General features: G+C 39.6%; 1 protein-coding gene across 1 annotated transcript in view; it reads left to right on the top strand.

Annotated features, from left to right (window-relative positions):
* Positions 1–19817, top strand: part of slc17a6a (solute carrier family 17 member 6a) — a 58049-nt gene extending 38232 nt beyond the window's left edge. Inside the window, exons 9-12 of the mRNA XM_059973971.1 lie at positions 1253–1385; positions 8470–8580; positions 10692–10819; positions 19488–19817. Coding sequence (XP_059829954.1) covers positions 1253–1385; positions 8470–8580; positions 10692–10819; positions 19488–19817 — 702 coding nt within the window. The remainder of the gene's footprint in view (positions 1–1252; positions 1386–8469; positions 8581–10691; positions 10820–19487) is intronic.
* Positions 19818–20042: the final 225 nt, after the last annotated feature.

Raw genomic sequence — 20042 nt, 5'->3', positions numbered from 1 at the left:
TCTTTAATTGTCATAGTTTCCATAACTTCCCTACTTGTTCCCTTACTTACACAATTTAATATCTTTCTCCTTAGTGAATACCGAAGAAAATAAATTGTTCAAAATCTCCCCCATCTCCGTCGGCTCCACACGTAGCTGTCCACTCTGATTCTCTAAGGGACCAATTTTGTCCCTCACTATCTTTTTGCAATTAACATAACTGTAGAATCCCTTAGGATTTATTTTCACCTTACTTGCCAAAGCAACCTCATATCTTCTTTTAGCTTTTCTAATTTCGTTCTTAAGATTCTTCTTACATTCTTTATATTCCTCGAGCACCTCATTTACTCCATGCTGCCTATATTTATTGTAGATATCTCTCTTTTTCCTAACCAAGTTTCCAATATCCCTTGAAAACCATGGCTTTCTCAAACTTTTAACCTTTCCTTTCAAATAACAGGAACATAAAGATTCTGTACCCTCAAAATTTCACCTTTAAATGACCTCCATTTCTCTATTACATCCTTCAAATGAAACAAATTGTCCCAATCCACTCCTTCTAAATCCTTCCCATCTCCTCAAAGTTAGCCTTTCTCCAATCAAAAATCTCAACCCTAGGTCTAGTCCTGTCCTTCTCCATAATTACATTGAAACTAATGGTATTGTGATCACTGGACCCAATAATCACGTGTTATCACAGAAGAGCATCTCTGAATACACAACATGTTGAATTTCAGTGTTGAACCTTGCTGCAGTAGCAGTAAAAGATCACACCATGGTCCACTCTTGTCCCTACTTTAAGATACAGGAGTGTACCTAATAAAGTGGTCACTATGTGTAGATTCACCCTATTAGAGATATGCCCCTTTGTGCTATCCATCCCCTGCCCCTCATCTGCTCTGCATCTGAAAACTAACTTGTTTTCTCTCTTTCCCAGTTCTTTATGAAATGCCCCAGGAATGAAACATTTCTCTTCCAACAGCTGCTTCCAGACCTGCTAAGTGCTTCCTGCATTTTATAATTTTATTTCAGATTGCAGTTCTTTTGATTTCGAGTGATTTAAGGAATTTCTTTTTGGTCAGTTCATCTGATATAACCTTTAAACGTTTTTTTTTGCATTATTTGGATTTCCTATCACAGAGTATTTCCATATTTACCTTTTAAAATGACTACTTAGAGTAAATTACTTAAAGTAATATCTTTAACTACACAAGAGACAGAAGTATAATTTATTTCCCTTATTCTCTGTAACCATTCAGTTTTATTAATTCAGGTCGGTATGCTGTCAGCTTTGCCCCATCTCGTCATGACAATTATTGTACCTATTGGTGGGCAGATTGCGGACTACCTCAGAAGTAAGAGGATACTTTCAACTACAATGGTCAGAAAGATAATGAATTGTGGAGGTACGTTATTATATTTTTCATGATAATACCAAAACATTTTTGTGTATGTACTATTTAAGATAAGCTTTCAGTATTGTGATAGATACCATAATGAAAATAAGTGATTTATAATTCTTAATGCTTTTGCTCATATTATAATGTACACATTTGTTGTATTCCTTATGAGTTTGAGATCATGTACTAGGAAGATATATTTCTATGGATCATTCAACCATTGGATAGATTAATTTTGATTGTTTAATGCTTTTAACAGTTTCTGTACTTACTCAACAAACATTTGTGGGAGTTTGATTCAGTTATCAATTTCTTCCAGACTTGTATGTTTTAGTAGTTTTCTCTGTCAGAGTGTAGAAAGTCAGGGGAAGGATCAGATGGAGAAAAGCAGTTTGTTTGAAAAGGGTGGAAGAAGGATTTAAGTGCACTCAACATCCTTCCAGGACCTTCAGGGGTTAACCCTCATTATGCACTTCCAGGACCTTCAGGGGTTAACCCTCATTATGTACTTCCGGGACCTTCAGGGGTTAACCCTCGTTATGCACTTCCGGGACCTTCAGGGGTTAACCCTCATTATGCACTTCCGGGACCTTCAGGGGTTAACCCTCGTTATGTACTTCAAGGAGAAAAATGTAAAGGAATTATACTTTATTAAAGATGCCCACATCAAGATAAAAACACATGCTTCAAATACAGTCTATTGCCATTCTATATGAGGATAATGTTGTCCCTGTAATTAAAGTTGTGCTATTCATAGGCATTTTTGCATAGGCTTCTTCTAAGTATCAGTTTGAGATACTTACAATATATCCTAGTCTACTATACAATTTTTCTCATAGGAGGTTGAGATGCTTTCCTTTTTCTAGAGGTAGTTATCATTTATTTCATTGCAAGGATTGCAGCTTTCTTCATTGTCAAAGAAAAAAAAATGCATGCCCTCATGTTACTGGTATTGTGTTATCACATGCCAATCTGGAGATGAATACCAAACTAAGGGTTTTATTCTCACAGTATCTACCATGCAGATTAGTGCTCTGCTCTTTGAGCTTGCCAAAATACTTTTCTTCTGCTGTGTTGTGTTCTACTCATCGATAAAATAAAAGGATGCAAAAGAAAATGTCTACCGGCTATTTGCTATGAAAACAAAGATCACATGATAGATCATGAGAAAGTTCAAGCATTGCTCATAGATGATTTTTAGATGCCCAGAATTTGAGTGGAACAAGATCAGAATCAGGATTATTATCACTGATTTATAAGTCTTGAAGTGGTTTTTTTGTGGCAGTAAATCAGCACAAAGATATTAAAAGTACTATAAATTAATGAATCACCAGTAATGTCAGAATCTGGACAGCGAAGCAAACACTTCCAACGGAACTCCATCAAAGCTAGCCAATCAGAATCTTCTACTGCTAAACTGTTCACACCGTTTTGAACCAGCCAACCAGATGCGTCTAATCAATATCCATTCAGACCCCAGAGGAGTATATAAACTGGCATTCTGAGGAGACAACACCCTCAACTGTGCACTGATGATGGCTTCTTGACTGGAGCCGAAACGTCTGCAAACATTTTGTCAAGATCAGTGATCAACCAAACTTCCAAATTACAAAGTAAATAAATAATGCAAAAGAAGAGTAACAAAGTAATGTTCGTGGACTGTTCAGATATCTGATGGTGGAGGGGAAGGAACTGTTCTATAATGTTGAGTGTGGGTCTTTAGGCTCCTGTGCCTCCTCCCTAATGGTAGTAGGAAGAAGAGGGTATGTTCCTGCTGGTTAGGGACCTTCTTGCTGGATGCTGCCTTCTGGAAGCATTGTCATTTAAAGATGCCCTTCATGATGGGGAAGGTTGTGCCTGTGATGGAGTTGGCTGAGTATACAACTTTCTGCAGCCTCCACGATGGTCAGCGGTATGTTTCACAACCTTGCACTTAGGAGAGCACAGCCTTAAAAAGCACATCTGATGAAGCTAGTGGAAAAGGAAGAGAGTCTCTGTCTGTAACCATCTCATCAGAGTGTTCTACCAATAAAATTAATCCCAATTCCGGTCTGTACCATTTCCAAACTTACCTTCTCTCTTTTGGTGAGATTGTAAGAAAAAAAATGGATTAATGTTGAATTAGTGCAACAGCTCATTTGATGCCACCCCACACTTGATGGGTTGAAGGACCTGTGCCTCTCTGTGACTCCAAAAAAATATTGTTGCTTAACTGTTTTACCCTAACAGTAAATTTCCAAATGGACTCATTAATTCCTATTCAGTGATGGCAAAGATTGTCACCTCTGGCCAGGGGATGGGAGCTAAGATGCACCTGCTAAAAAAAAAGTGCCTGCCACACAATGAAAATCAAAAAAAGTTGCAAATGCAGGAAATCTGAATTTAAAATAAAATCAGAAAATACTAGAAATGCTCAGAAGTCAGACAGTATTTGGAAAGAGGAACAGGATTAGCATTTTGGGTCAAGACCATCACATATCAAGGCTGACTGGTGCAGTTAAAGGGCTACCTGATCTGTTATCTAAAACATTGTGTGGGGTAGGAGCCAGCCCAAGCTTCACACTTTCCTCACAAGGGCTGGATGTGGTCATACTTTTATGGTTTCATGATCCCTATTGTTCTTCCACCCTCTGGGAGGGTATTTAGTTGCCTGTGAGTGGCACCAAATAAATACCCTCCCAAACATGACCACAGATATTAACAAAAAGTTTTTTAAAACCTTAGATATTTAAAAATAATTTAGAAACATATTCAACATGTGAATTAATTTGGGAACATTATTAGCTTTTAAAGAGGCAATTAAAAAATATAAACACATTTTGGTGAACAAACTCCTCTAGACATACCTGTTAGTTTAAAGTGACGGGGCCAAATCCAAATACAGAGTACATTGTGACCTAAAATTTAGTACATTATTATATTCCCCTGGATTCTTTGTAGAGTCCAGTAGTGGAGCAGAAGCCAGATCCATTGCCCTCTAATCTTCTGCATGTTCTGGGTGCCTATGCTGCACTGCATTATTCCTCAAGCTCCTTGCCATCTTGTGCACTGTAGATGCTGGCTGTTCTCTGCAAAGCTGCTGAGTAGTCATCAGTATGATCTGGTGATTACTATTTGGGCCGTTTTCCTGTAATGGCTGACTTGTTGGGGTCGTGTAAAAGGTATGGTTGTAAGACGAAGAGGGAGTTATAACTACTGTGAAGCTTATCCAGTTTCTAATTATTTGTTGATGAATGTGTGAACAGGAAGCTGTGCACCAGCAGTTAAAGCTGATGATGCTTGTTCTAAGGTTTGTTGTTAAGGTGGTGCTCTCCATGATTTTGACTCGGCATGGGAGATCTTTGCTCTTCTTCGGGCATTACCTCTTCAAATTCAGCCCTGCAAGCTTGACTCCTGTTATTCATTTCCAGAGTTCTCTTCACCCCTCACCTGTGATATTGTTGTTCCTTTTCATGCATTGTGGCACATTGGACTGTATTTTTGCCGTTTCCGTAGCATTTGGCTGCTTTTTTTACGAGGCCGGGCTCAACCCAGCACGGATGGAAAGCATGCAAGGAGCTGCCCGGATTCGAACTTGAGACCATTCATCTGGAAGTCTGGTGCTGATACCACTACACCACTGCCAGGCAGCACCTGTGATATAGGTCTGGTATAACGCAAATGTGATACAGGTCATCCATCTTTCTTCCAATGAATGGTTCGAATATCACTGTGATCGATCTCCTGTGACTGGTTACAAGCAGCATGAATTTGTACTTTGCCAAATCAAACAGACTGAGTTAATTACACATTCCAGTTTCTTCTCTGTCCACTTCCTGATGCTGTCCAATTTAACACCCTATTATTGTCATTAACATTAAAATCTCCAAATGGATACCATCTGAAGTTTGCAGCCTTCCGCAAAAGAGAATTGACAGCATGACGATGCCTTCTTCGGTGGGGGGTGGGTGGAAGAGAGAAGGTGACTTCACCATTGTGTTGGAAGAGTGAGGCTCTGATAACCACATTGTGTACTTCATAATCTTTAAACAAAAACCTCGGAGGAAGCTGTCAGTGAGCTGAACTGCAAATTCATTTGCCACTGACTACAATGTGACCTCCAGGATTGAATTAATCTTGATCAATCAATACTGATCTAGCATCAACTAATATTATCCATGATACTGTATTTATTTAATTTGCTGATTGAAAATAAAATATTGGTGATATATCAAGAAAATGCTTTGGCATTAAAATCTGTTCGCCAATTCCCTCATTTCTAAAACCAACCATGACACTTTCAGTATGGTTGTTTCTCAATTATCCTAAGACCTAATTCTTTAAATTACAGAAATTTTCTTGTAATTTTTTCAATATACATGTTGTAGTTTTTCTTCTGACAGTCATAATTTTTTCTTATATTTTTTTGAACCAGGTATTCAGTAGTTATTTCAATGCTGTCATTCCCTTGCAGTACCCTAAACCAAGACTGCCAAGTGCTGAAAATTAAGTAACTAATGCAACAAATTACATTTCAGCAAAAAATTAAGCAATCAGTAGCTCAACTATTTTATACTTAATTATAGTTAAACAAGTTACAAGAACATAGATTGTTTGTTTTTTCAAGCAGACTTCACTATTTCATTGAATCCTGGCTCATCACTTACACAAATATTCCTTTTTTTGCTTTGTTCATTTTGTATTTAGAACTCTTTTTATCTTCATATGTGTGTGTTTCTCTCTGCCTGTTTCTGTGTGTCTCCCTATCTTTGTCTCAGTCTCTCCAGTACCAACATGTTAACTTCCTGTGATTCATGTTCATGGTCATCCAAGTTTCTCCAGCTCTCAACTTTAAAGCAAAATTCTGCTTCTCTTTCTCTAGACAATGTGGAACAGTTCTGATTTTTTCATGTTATAATCAATCTTACTTTTCAACTCCTTAGCTATTCAACCTTTTGCAATTCCTTTACACATCACTTTCCTCCCTAACTCGATTACTGTTGTTAATGAATTAATTTGAAAATCAGAAATTACCACTTTATTGCATTAGCTCTTTGAGGTTCCACCCTGAGCAGGGATTGCTTGACCATTCCAATATAGCATTGATTAGTGTTGTATTTATTGCAAATCACATTGATATACACTAAAGAGCAGGGGATCAGATGCTTCCTTCTTAAATTATTCAGGAATGATAGCTAGAGTATTATTAATAGCCAGAGTCTATTAATATTTGCCCTGAGAAGATGGCTATGAAAATTTCTCTTGAACATGCTTGCATGTTGACGTCCAGAAGAGGATCATGATATAGCTATGGTGAAGAGAATAATCATACAATCAGATAAAAAGAGCATAAGTCATAGGAGCAGAATTAGGCCTTTAGGTCCATTGAGTCTGTTCTGCGATTTCATCATGGCTGATTTATTATCCCTCTCAGCCCCATTCTCCTGCCTTCTCCCCATATCCTTTGCCACACTAACTAAACAAGAATCTATCAACAAAAACACAAAATGCTGGCAGAGCTCAGCAGACCAGACAGCATCTATGGGAGGAGGTAGTGATGACGTTTCAGGCTGAAACCCTTCATCAGGAGTGAATCTATCAACCTCTGGTTTAATAACACCCAATGACTTGACCTCTACAGCCGTCTGTGGCAATGGTTTCACAGAATTCAACAATCCCACTGCTTCCGATAGATGGCGGGGGCCTTGGATGCAGTGATCTCTTTGGATCCAAACAAAGATGTAATTGTGTATCCTATACATCTTTTTCACAATTGCATGACACTGCTGGATATTAGGAACACCAAGTGCTACAGATCTACCCACTCGAGTTGCTCAATAGCCGTGGAACTGACCTTGTTGTGTACTGTGTTGCACCCCACTTCAGCCACCCAGGAAAATAGGTGTCAGAAGCAACGTGCGATCAACAAATGGTGCAAATGATTGTCGTGGACATTTTTATAGTGATTACAAGATCCTGTTTGAATTTGGGGTTTTAGAGCACTGTGAGTCCAATTCACTGGTTCATTGGCAAGACGAATGGTAGGGGAGCTGCGTTACCTCGGATATTTTGCAAACCAGGCCCACATGCCTCAGGGTCGTCTGCTGCAGCCGCCAGGGAAGGAGATGCTGGAGATGTCTGTGTGCCACCGGATTCTGGGATAGGTTGGTGGTAGGGGGGGGCGGCTGGCCCCTCCCTTTGGTGCTGCCCTCTAGTGTTCACTGGGTGGAAGAAGAGCTGGATTGTGTTAACCTGAGACTGCATTTGTGTGAGATGAGGAACTGCTACGTGTTTGCTGTTGTAGAAATGAGGCTCCAGGACAACATCTATGTGCCATCAATCTACATGCCATGACAGTCAGAGAATTGTGTTATATAATTACATTTTTTTTGGTATCTTTATATTTTTCTGCTGTCATAATTACATGTACAGAATATGCTGTGAGTGTGTTTTATACCTTGAAGTCAGAGGAACGCTGTTTCATTTGGCTGTATTAGACTGTATAATGGCAATTAGGCTTGAACTTAAACTAAAGAAATTCCTCCTCATCTCCAATACAACAAAATAAATTGTAAATTTGTTTGGACGCATCCGCAAAACAGACTTCCCGCTGTCCAGGATTGGGGTGGACAGGAGTAGCAGCGGTGATGCATGATCTGTGTTGTGGACTTGCAAATAAAGAACTTTCATTCTTTGTTGCTCTTCTCTTTCTTGTTGATAGACGTCAGGTGGCCAGAAACTGCTTTTGAATTGCACTTGTTGAATGGTTGCATTGCACCATGTAATTACGATTTAATTTTGCTTAGTGTGTTAGTAATGGAAAGGGATGGATGTGCTGATTGTAGTAATAGGAGTGCTGGTAAGTGGACCACACTATCCTGCAAAGAGCTGAATACTTTTTTAGTGATTATATACAGTATAGATTGGTAAGTGCTGGTGGCATTCTACTGTATCTTTAGGTAAGGTATATAAATGCTAATTGATATTGATTTCATCAAAAGTGGAGTCATTATGGTGTCAATTGGTGCAGATTACAATTAAATACTATAGCATTAAAGTCATTAATAGACCTCATTTGGATAATAGTTTCTTGTCTTTTATTTCCCTTAAGGGTTTGGTTTGGAAGCGACCTTTCTTCTTGTGGTAGGCTATTCACATAGCAAAGGGGTTGCGATCTCATTCCTTGTCATGGCTGTTGGCTTCAGTGGCTTTGCTATATCAGGTAAGGTGATATTTAATTTTACAATATACTCTTACCTATACAGCATTCTTGGGGAGAGGAGTGTATTGGTTGCATGGGAATAGCTCCTAAATAAAAGGCACAGTATTCTATACATAGCCTTGAATTAAATATCTGATCTGACATCTTCTTACCCTTTTGAAATAAATGCTTTATACTGCAGGCCTACTGTATATCTTTAAGACAAAATAACATTAGTGCAAAATTGAACAGAAATAAATCAAAAGAATGAGTGTATTCACCATCAGTGCCAAGTCTTCAAAGAGCTGCCAGTCAGCCTCTAATTGCACTGCTCTCATGTATAAATGTAAATAAATTAAACATGCACTTCCACACTTAACACTTGGAATAAAATTCACAGTTATGAATATTTTATGAATTTTTTGAACATTCTTAGAAATTGTCAGTAGAGTGAGAATTCAGGATGCATAACTACAGAATAAATGAAAGTTCACTGTAGTTTGCTAATTATTAGTTAGACTAACAACACTGTTAAGTTATAGGTTTAGCATGTATAGTGTTTTTTCTTGAATTACTCCATAATTCTATCCTTTATAGTTCTTTCTGCACATCCCAAATGCGTTGTTATGGGTTATACTGGTGAACGTGATTGGTTCTGTTCAGAATCAATAGCGTGTAGTAGTTTAAAAGAAGTGAGGTCCAGGACTTCCTTAGCCTTAGTGGGAGGGTTAGTGGGCGGGGAAGAATTAGTCGGGGGGAAGCATAGGAATACCAATCAAATTGCAATTTCCTTGGCCTTTGCATTTGGGAGTCAGCTATTGGACACTGCTTCAGGTTCTGTGAACCCAATCATTTCAATGCCAGCAGAGAAGAAATCCTTTGTAGTTGTTTATTTCAGTCAGCATAAAACATTGATGAATTACTTGAGATTTTTAAAAATATCATCAATTTCAAAAAATATAATTAGCTATATTTATATTTTGTATTTAAAATATTTTGAATGTCAGGACATTCAGAGGCATTTTAAAATATATTAGTTTTTACAACTTGATCAGGTGGGATAGGGGCTTTGATGACAGGTAAGGGCTTCCATGGGATTTTCAGGGGTGAGATTTCATTGGGCCCATCAAGGTGCTGCCAGCTCTGAAGCCATACTGTTGGAATCCAGGATTATTCAGGTCAGCCAGGTGGACCAGGTAAACTTGTCTGTGAGCTTATTGTAGGCAGTGATTCAGGGCAAGGTACCCATGCCTGGCACATTGCAACAGACACTTATACTTAGGTATTTTACTTATTCATTGTTTTCCCAAACCTTTATGAAACAGCCAAATGGTTCAGTGAACAGCATTTTGTTTCTCTGAGGAGCATTTGTCAGTTAATAGCACTTCTGTGATATGATTGAATTACTGCCACCTTGACAAGAAAACAATTTTCCCAGGCATATTACTGTGGACTATCTGTGGCCTGATTTTTCATTCATAGTTAATGAACTTCAATGATGAAATTATGCCAAAATTGTGTTTGAGTTAGACTCAAAAGAATCCTAAACAGATAGTACTAATATTCAATGGAGCACTTTTCATATTTGACAGATATGAAATGCAGAATGAGATAAATGGTTTATCTCTTGAAAAAAAAGCTCAGAAGTGCAATCCAGACCATGTCAGTGAGAATTGCCTCATCTACCATAATAATCACACTCAACATTTCTAGTTAGTTACAGGAAGCAGGTCAAATTCATTTTGTCCGACACCTGACAGTAAACGAGACAATATATTTTCATTAGTCCTTGCTCAATATTACCTCATCAGGTAGTAGATTACTACATGGTTAAATTATTTGTTTGTTTGTAATTTTATGTGTTAGAGTGTATACCAGTTGTAAATTTGTCCCAAGATATTTTCGGATGAAAGGCGTTAATTTTCCGATATTAAATATGATAATTACATTTTATTCTTATTAGACTTGTTTGTTGGTTTAAGGACCACTTTAGGTATACTAAATTGTATTGGAAATTAAATTGATAGTTTACTCTAGATGGAAAAGGAATTCATTATCCAAATTCTTATTTAGTTTACATTGCAGAAGGCATGGATTTATATTCATAATCCTTTTTAAAATTTTCAATACAGGTTTCAATGTTAACCATCTGGATATAGCACCTAGATATGCCAGTATTCTCATGGGAATTTCCAACGGTGTGGGAACATTATCTGGAATGGTGTGCCCTCTGATTGTTGGGGCAATGACTAAAAACAAGGTACAGAACTCAACAACAGTCGAACACCGGTAGTAGATTTTAAGCTGTGGCATTGTAGTATTTTTCATTTTAAAAATTCCCACTTTTCTTTACTAATGCACTTGCATTGCAGATTATTTTTAGTGTTTACTCACAATGGCAAAAATAGTTAAAATCTGGTTAAGTAGGTTCTTGAACAAGAGAAAATCTACAGATGCTGGAAATCTGAGCAACACGCTGAAAGCTTTTGGCAGGACTGGATAAAAAAGCTGAGGAGTAGATTTAAAAGGTGGTGGGGGCGGGGGGAAGAGAAAAACACCAGCTGATAGGTGAAACCTGGAGAGGGTGGAAGTAGTAAAGAGCTGGGATGTTGATTGGTGAACGAGATAGAAAGCCATGGAAAAAAGAAGGCCATGGGGAAGGAGCACTAGAGGGAGGCGACAGGTGGGCAAAGAGATAAGGTGAGGGAGGGAAATGGTGAAGGGGGGAGGCTGTGGGTGGCATTACTGAAAGTTTGAGAAATCAATGTTTGTGCTATCAGATTGGAGCTTACCCAAACGGATTATAAGGTGGCCTCATCATGACAGTGGAGGAGGCCATGGATAGACATATCGGAATGGGAATGGGAAGTGGAATTAAAATGGGTGGCCACAGGGAGATCCCGCTTGTTCTTGCAGATTCTCGAATCACTTGCCACTTTAAATATTAGGTGAGAATTTGTAATATCAATGACTGAATTGGATTTGCTTTTAGACTTATTCCTACAACCTTCCATATATGGCGACAAATCTGATCTTCTCCTGCTGCTTAGAAACCCCCCCCCCCCAGGGTCAGGGGATGGTTCATGCTGGTTCTGTGGCTTCTGGTGTGACAGGTGAGGTCAGTGTGAGAACTTCAGCTTCTTCCACAGATGGGCAGGTTAGTCTGGGTAGTTTGTGAGACGGAGGATTTCTATTGCTGCTTTCAATGTTACTGTAGGTACACCTTGTACCTCCCTGTACCATCCTGTATAACCCTTCTCCACTTCAAGTCGTCTTGGGCCACAGAATCCCAGGAAACAGTAGAGTTGTTACATCTTTTTGAAGGATGCTCTCAAAGTCTCCTTTATTTTTTTTTCCTTTGCCTGCCTTATGATTCCTTCTTGTAGCAGAACTAGGAATGGGGGTTCAAAGCTCAAAGTGAATTTATTATCAAGGTACATACCTGTATATGTCAACATATACAACCCCAGGATTCATTTTTTGTGGCATTCACAGTAGTTACAAAAAATACACCATAGGGTCAATGAAAAAACATGCAAAACAAAATGGACAAACAGTCCAGGCGCAAAAGTCAACAAACTGTGCAAATACAAGAAGAAAAATAATAATCATAACAATAAATAAATAGCAATAAATATTGAGAACATGAGGTGAAGAGTCCTAAAAAGTGAGTCCATAGGTTGTGGGAACATTTCAGTGATGGGGTAAGTGGTTGAGAGAGGTTATCCCCTTTGTTCAAGAGCCTGATGGTTGAGGGATAATAATTGTTCCAGATCCTGGTGGTGTGGGTCCTGAGGCTTCTGTACCTCCTTCCTGATGGCAGCAGTGGGAAGAGAGCAAGACCTGGATGGTGGAGGTCCTTGATGATGGACGCAGCTTTCCTGTGGTAGTGCTCCATGTAGATGTGGTCAATGGTGGGGAGGGGTTTACCAACAATGGACTGGGCTCTATCTACTAATTTTTGTAGGCTTTTCCATTCAGGGGCATTTGTGTATACATACCAGCCAATGATGAAACTGTCACAATGCTCCCCACTGCACAGTTTTAGAGCATCCTGAAATATGAATCTTCACAGTCTAAGTTGGGTGAAGAGCCAATGAAATGGCATCTGCTGTTGACCTGTTGTGATGGTAGGCAAACTGGATTGGATCCAAGGCAGGTGTTGATATCCTTCAACACCAGTCTCTCAAAGCACTTCATCACAGTGGAAGTAAGTACTACTGGACGATAGTTATCAAAGCAGGTACCACATTCTTCCTGGGCATCAGTATAATTGAAGCCTGCTTGAAGCAGGTGGCTATCCCAGACTGCCAAAGCAAGAGATTAAAGATGTCAGTGTATTCTCCAACCAGCTGATCAGCACAGGTCTTCAGTACTTGGCTAGATGCCCCATCTGCGGCAGATGCTTTGCGTAGGTTCACACTCCTGAGGGATGCTCTCACATCAGCCTTAGAGACTGAAATCAAAAGTTCAAAGGGGGCTGTGGGAGTTTGTGAAGGTTACCTCCATGTTATGTCAGTCAAAGCAAGCACAAAAGGCAATGATCTCATCTTGGAGTGAAACATTGTCACATATGCCACTTGGTTTTGCCTTGTAGGATGTGATACCATTCAAGCCCTGCCTCAGCAGCTGAGCATCACTTATTGATTCCAGTTTGGTGTGGAATTGCCTCTTTGCATGTGAGGTAGCTTTCTGGTGGTCATACGTGGATCTCTTGTACTTTGGTACACCACTGATCTTGCCCTCAGCAGAATGAGGATCTCTTGATTCATCCAAACCTTCTGGTTAGGGGAGACTCTAAACAATTTTGTGTGGACACACTTGCCCATGACTGACTTTATAAAGTAGATGACAACCATGGTGTATTTGTTCAGGTCCTCTCATGAGTCCTTGAACATGGCCCAGGACAGACCTGAAGCAGTCCTGTAGTTGCTCCTCTGCCTCTTGTGACCACTTCTGGAACTTTTCTCTTTATTTTCTGCTTGTATGAAGGTAGGAGGAGTATAGTCAGATGGTCAGATTTCTCAATATGCAGTCTTGGGCTCAAATGGTAGACACTCTTTATGGTAAAATGCAAAGTTTGAGTGTGTGCTGCAGGTGATATGCTGATGATAATTGGGTGGAACCTTACTGAAGTCCCCGACTGTGGTTTGAAAGGTGTCGGGATAGGGTTTTTCTTGTTTGCATATCGCTGCACTCAACACCTAGAGTGCATGCTTAACCTCAGCCTTTGGTACACATACAGTAAACTACGATCAGGATCATGGAGGAGAACTCTTTTAAGTTGAACAGTTAACGCTTAATCATTAGATGTTCCAGGTCAGAGGAACAAGACTACAATGTCCAAGCACCATGAAGAGATTGTCATGAAGCATAGAGCACCAACTATTGCCCTCTTTGAATTAGCAGTCTAGTCATTCCCATGTATCAAGAAGTCTTCGGGTCTTCGGTATCCAGCATGTCTGAGGTCAGCCATATCTTCATGAAACAGAGAATGCAACAATCCCTTTTTGCTCCAGTGGAACAATCTTGCCCTTAGATTATCAGTCTTGCTCTCCAGAGACTGCATTTGCTAACAAGATACTGAGTAGAGGAAGTTTCATATCCTGATGTTTTTGTCTGGCTTGGAGTCCTCCCACTCCTTGCTCGCTTCCAGCTATGAAAATGTACCTTTGTTCACTTAAAGGTGTCATACCTGCATTCTTGAGAATTAAGTCCACCGAGTCCTTTGAGTTTTGTGTCATTGGAAGCCTTGATCTTCAAACACTGTTTTTTCCAGTTAGCCAAAGGCTGTGCTGGCGCATTGTTGAAATAACTCTTCATTGATATCTGCCTTCACTGAGAGGTGGCTCTCAAGCTACGAGAAGTGACCCATGTCTTCCACGGCCTCACTAAAAAACTTTGATCCAGAGAATGAGTTCATACAATGGGTGGAGATTGATAGAGGACCTTCGTCAGATGGACATCAAGTGCAGAATAAGGTCCTTTGCAATTGTCCCATTTGCATATCACTGCACTCAACACCAAGAGGTCATGCTTAACATCAGCCATTGGTGCTGTATACAGTAAACTACGATCAGGATCATGGCTCGTCAAGCACAGCTTTCAAACAGGCACAAGTGCACCCAGCTTCTGAGGTTTAGGTAAACTTGGCTCTGGACAATAGGTGCAATAGTTTCATTTTAGTCTTGCCATTTGCTGCACAATAACTTAAACCACAATAAATGGAGAATGCAATAATCATAACTCCCTAACAAATGAAATGAAAGACTTAGGAAAGTTAAACAGACTGGTAGAGAATGAGGGTGAATTTAAAATGATCATTTGGAAATCATAAGACCATAAGATATAGGAGCAGAAGTAGGCCATTTGGCCCATCAAGCCTGCTCCACTATTCAATCATAGGCTGATCCAATTCTTCCAGTCAACCCCATTCCCTTCTCCCCATACCCTTTGATGCCCCAGCTCATCAATAAACTATCTATCTCTGCCTTAAATGCATCCAATGACTTGGCCTCCGCAGCCGCTTGTGGCAACAAATTCCACATATTTACTAACCTCTGACTAAAGAAATTTCTCCATATCTCTGTTCTAAATGGACATCCTTCAATCCTGAAGCCATTCCCTCTTGTCCCAGACTCTCCTATCATGGGAAATAACTGTGCCATATTTAATCTGTTCAGGCCTTTTAACATTCTGAATGTTTCTATGAGATCCCCCCTCATTCTCCTGAACTCCAGGGAATACAGTTCAAGAGCTGCCAGACATTCCTCATATTGTAACCTTTTCATTCCTGGAATCATTCTCGTGAATCTTCTTGAATCCTCCACAATGTCAGTGTATCCTTTCTAAAATAAGGAGCCCAAAACTGCGCACAATACTCCAAGTGCTGTCTCACAAGTGCCTTAGAGAGCATCAACGTCACAGCCCTGCTGTTACATTCTATACCTCTTGAAACCAATGCCAACATTCCATTCGCCTTCTTCACCACTGACTCAACCTGGAGGGTAACTTTTAGGGTATCCTGCCCAAGGACTCCCAAGTCCCTTTGTATCTCTGCATTTTGAATTCTCTTCCCCATCTAAGTAATAGTTTGTCCATTTATTTCTTCTACCAAAGTGCATGACCATACCCTTTCCAACATTGTATTTCATTTGCCATTTCTTTGCCCGTTCCCCTAAACTTTCTAAATCTCTCTGCAGGCTCTCTGTTTTCTTAGCAGTACCTGCTCCTCCACCCTATCTTTATATCATTGGCAAATTTAGCCACAAATTCATTAATCCCATAGTCCAAATCATTGATATATATCCTAAAAAGCTGCAGTCCCAACAACCCCTGTGGAATTCCACTGGTAACTGGCAGCTAGCCAGAATAGGATCCCTTTATTCCCAATCTCTGTTTTCAGCTGATCAGCCAATACTCCACCCATGTTAATAACTCCCCTGCAATTCCATGGGCTCTTATCTTGCTAAGCAGCCTCATGTGCGGCACCTTGTCAAAGGCCTTCTGAAAATCCAAGTACACCACATCTACTGCATCTCCTTTGTCCACTCTGCTTGTAATTTCCTCAAAAAAATTGCAGTAGGTTAGTCAGGCAATATTTTCCTTTTAGGAAACCCTGCTGGCTTTGGCCTATCTCGTCATGTGCCTCCAGGTACTCCGTAATCTCATCCCTAACAATCGATTCCAACAACTTCCCAACCACTGTTGTCAGGCTAACAGGTCTATAGTTTCCTTTCTGCTGCCTCCCACCCTTCTTAAATAGTGGAGTGACACTTGCAATTTTCCGGTCATCTGGTACAATGGCAGAATCAATCGATTCTTGAAAGATTCCAGAGCTTCAGCCTCTGGCTCACTGATTGGTGATTCCTGTGCTCTATCGATATAACCCAAAAGGATGACATACAGTAAAAGAGAAGCTATACTGAAAAAATAGTAGTAGAACACGGTTACAATACATAGTCAACTTTCTGTTGGAAGGATGTTCATAGATTACTAATATAATTCTGTTAATTGAAATCCAGCCGTTCTCCCATTTGTCTCAGAATTTATCCGAGGAAAGAAAGGATTAATGTACAAGGAGCACTTGATGGCTCTGGATCTGAACTTGCTGGAGATTAGAAGAATGGTGGTGGGGGGGGGGGTGGAATGTGAGGAATCTCATTGAAATCCATTGAGTATTTAAAGGCCTAGATAGGGTGGAAGTGAAGAGGATGTTTCCTACTGTGGAGGAGCCTAGGGCCACAGGGCACGGCCTCTGAATAGTAGGATATTCCTTTAGATGGAGATGAGGAGGAATTCCTTTAGCCAGAGGGTGGTTAATCTGTAAAATTCAATGCTACACCCAACTGTAGGAAACAAGTCATTGGGTATATTTAAAGTGGAGGTTGATAGATTCTTGATTAGGAAGGGCATCAAAAGTTACGGGGAGAAGGCAGGAGAACGGGGTTGAGAGGGATAATAAATCAGCCATGACGGCATGGCAGAACAGGCTTGATGGGCTGAATAGCCCAATTCTGCTTTTATGTCTTATGGTCTCATAACCAACTCAGTCAATTTTACTCAATAGTTAATGATCTCTTGTTTGAATTGCAAACAACAAATTTTCTGTAGTTTCTTGTCCAGATGTCACCTTTTGCTACAACCTGTCACGTAGAATTATATATTATTTATCTTTTTTGTAGTGCAAGTTGAGTTTGTAAAATGGTGCCAAGCTTATTCAAATAATTACCTAACACTGCTGACCATTGCCATTGTACAGGACAAATTTCTGTCATATATTTGACATGATATTTGAGAAATGTTTAATCATTCCACCTTTTTTCCTTTTAAAAATGCTATGAGTGCCATTGACGTAAACTTTTCCATCCTCCTTCAGGCAATACACAATGTTTATATGTTTATATGTTAAATAATCATAGGAAAACTATCTACTTTTATAAGATCTTAGGACATAGGAGCAGAATTAGGCCATTTGGCCCATCAAGTTGCTCTGCTATTCCAACATGGCTGATTTATTATTTATTATTCCACTCAACCCCATTTTCATTTTTCTCACCATTACCTTTGAGACTCTTACTAATTTTAGCTTCTCCCTCTCAAACAGCAGGGTGAATTCTACGATTTTATGATCACCGTGTCTTAAGGGTTCATTTACCTTAAGCTCCCTGATTCAAATCTGGTTCATTAAACAACATCCATTCCAGCAATGCCTTTTGCTCAACCACAAGTTGCTCTAGTAAGCCATCTTGTCAGCACTGTACAAATTCCTTCCCTTAGGATTCAGCACCAGTCTGATTTTCCCAATCTACCCGCCTATTGATTTTAATTGCAGAATTTTTGAGCCGTGCATAACTGTAGGCTTCAGTGTCCTCATGTGAAATGTGTTTCTCAAGCTTTGTCCAAACACACCACCATTTACTGATCTGGGTATGTGCTGGATTATTCATCAATTCCCCGTATGTGGTCAGCTGGATTTACTATTCATTAACATTGCAATATTTATCTCTAGAATGATCATACTTCAAAATGTTTTGATCATCGTAAAGTGAAAGAGTCACAATGCAGATGAAATTTTAGTTTAAAAAATGTAAACTGTGCAAGTTTGTTTGGTAACCACATTTGTGATCATTCTGTATAACAAAGCCAAAATTATGATTGCAGGGTATTTTACTGCATATGTTGTCTAAGAACAGAAAAGGGAGAAAAGTATATCAAAACTAGAATGCTTTGAAATATTATTTACAATATTTAGTAAATTCTCACACATGCACTGTTAAACTGAATGCTGCCATATTTAAAGTTCATTTTGCTAAGAAGAAACGAGATTCCGCAGATGTTGAAAATACTGAAAAACTCATGCAAAATGTTGGGGGAACTCAACAAGTAAAGGGGCATAGTGACTGCATGATGTTACTTTGTAGCAATGTTGTTCTACTTGTGTGGATTATGAGGGTATGAAGATTATATAGGGATGGAGGAATATGATTCATGTGTAGGCAGAAGGGATTAGTTTCATGGTCAGCAGAGCTGTTGTGGGCTGAAGAGAATATTCCTATGCTGTACTATTCTATATAAGGATGCTAACTTAAGAGCTTATGTGCATTTCAGTTGATTTGGCCTATGTTTTATTTTCTCAGTCAATTAGACTAGTGCAACATGTTACTGCACCGGTGGTAAGATCGAGATGATCTTTGATTCCCTCCACTGCCCGTAAGGAGTTTGTAAGCTTTCCCTGTGACCACGTGGGTTTTCTTTGGGTGCTCTGGTTTCCACTCACATTCCAAAGATGTGTGGATAGGGTTAGTGAATCGTGGACAAGCTATGCTGGTGTCAGAAGCGTGACGACACTTGCAGGGTGCCCAGCACAGTCCTTCCTGACTCAATGCAAATGGCACATTTCACTGTGTGTTTCAATGTACATGTGACAAATAAAGATATTCCGTAACCTGGAATAGGTTAGCTTTATTTGCCATATGTACATGAAAACATAATTGAAATGAATCGTTTGCATCAATGACTAACACAGTCTGAGGATGTGCTGGGGGCAGTCTGCAGTGTCACCACGCTTTTGACGCCAATATACATGCCCAAGTTTGACTAATCCTTGAGTGTTTGGAACATGAGAGGAAATCGGAGAACCTAAAGGAAACCTACACAGACACAGCGCATGTAAAAAGTCCTTAAAACGGCAGTGGGAATAAACCGGATCACATGTGCTGTAAAGTTACGTTACGTTAGTCGCTAACACCACTGCGCTGCACTTTGATATAACAAAAGAAAGATAATTAGCTCATTAGACATTGGTGTTTGTGGGAATCTGATTACCAAGGGCAACCACATTTCCTAAGTTATTGATTATCTTAATACTCTTTGGGATGTATTGCAGGCCACAGAATAAATACATACATGTCTGTTTCCCTTCACAGAGTCAGAAAGAATGGCAGTATGTCTTTCTAATTGCGGCACTTGTCCACTATGGAGGAGTCATATTTTATGCATTATTTGCATCAGGTGAGAAACAGCCTTGGGCAGACCCTGAGCAGACAAGTGAAGAAAAATGTGGTTTTATACATGAAGATGAACTGGCAGAAGAAACCGGTGACATTACTCAGAATTATGGTACAACAAAGTCTTATGGGGCCACCACTTGTGGCAATGGTGGTTGGCCTAATGGATGGGAAAAGAAGGAAGAATTTGTACAGGAGGATGTGAAAGATTCCTATTACAGTAAAGGCCAAGAAGGAGACTATTCATAACAGGGAAATAAACAAAAAAAAGGTCTATTCAATATTTTGTATTGTGTCTAAGATTCATTGTGATTGTTTGCACAGAATACTGTGGTGTGAATGTCCACACGTAAGAATGACAATTGTTAACTGTGTACAATTTAACAAAGCAGCATTTGAGTGCAATCTGTATAAAATGGTGGCGTGCATCATTTCAATCCAGGCTTTGTCATTTTTAGAAGGACTTGGGCTTTT

The sequence above is a fragment of the Hypanus sabinus genome, chromosome 7 (genome assembly GCF_030144855.1).
Source record: "Hypanus sabinus isolate sHypSab1 chromosome 7, sHypSab1.hap1, whole genome shotgun sequence".
In the NCBI taxonomy this organism is placed as follows: domain Eukaryota; kingdom Metazoa; phylum Chordata; class Chondrichthyes; order Myliobatiformes; family Dasyatidae; genus Hypanus; species Hypanus sabinus.
Note: the sequence above shows the minus strand (reverse complement) of the source record. Positions and strands in the feature narration are given on the sequence as shown.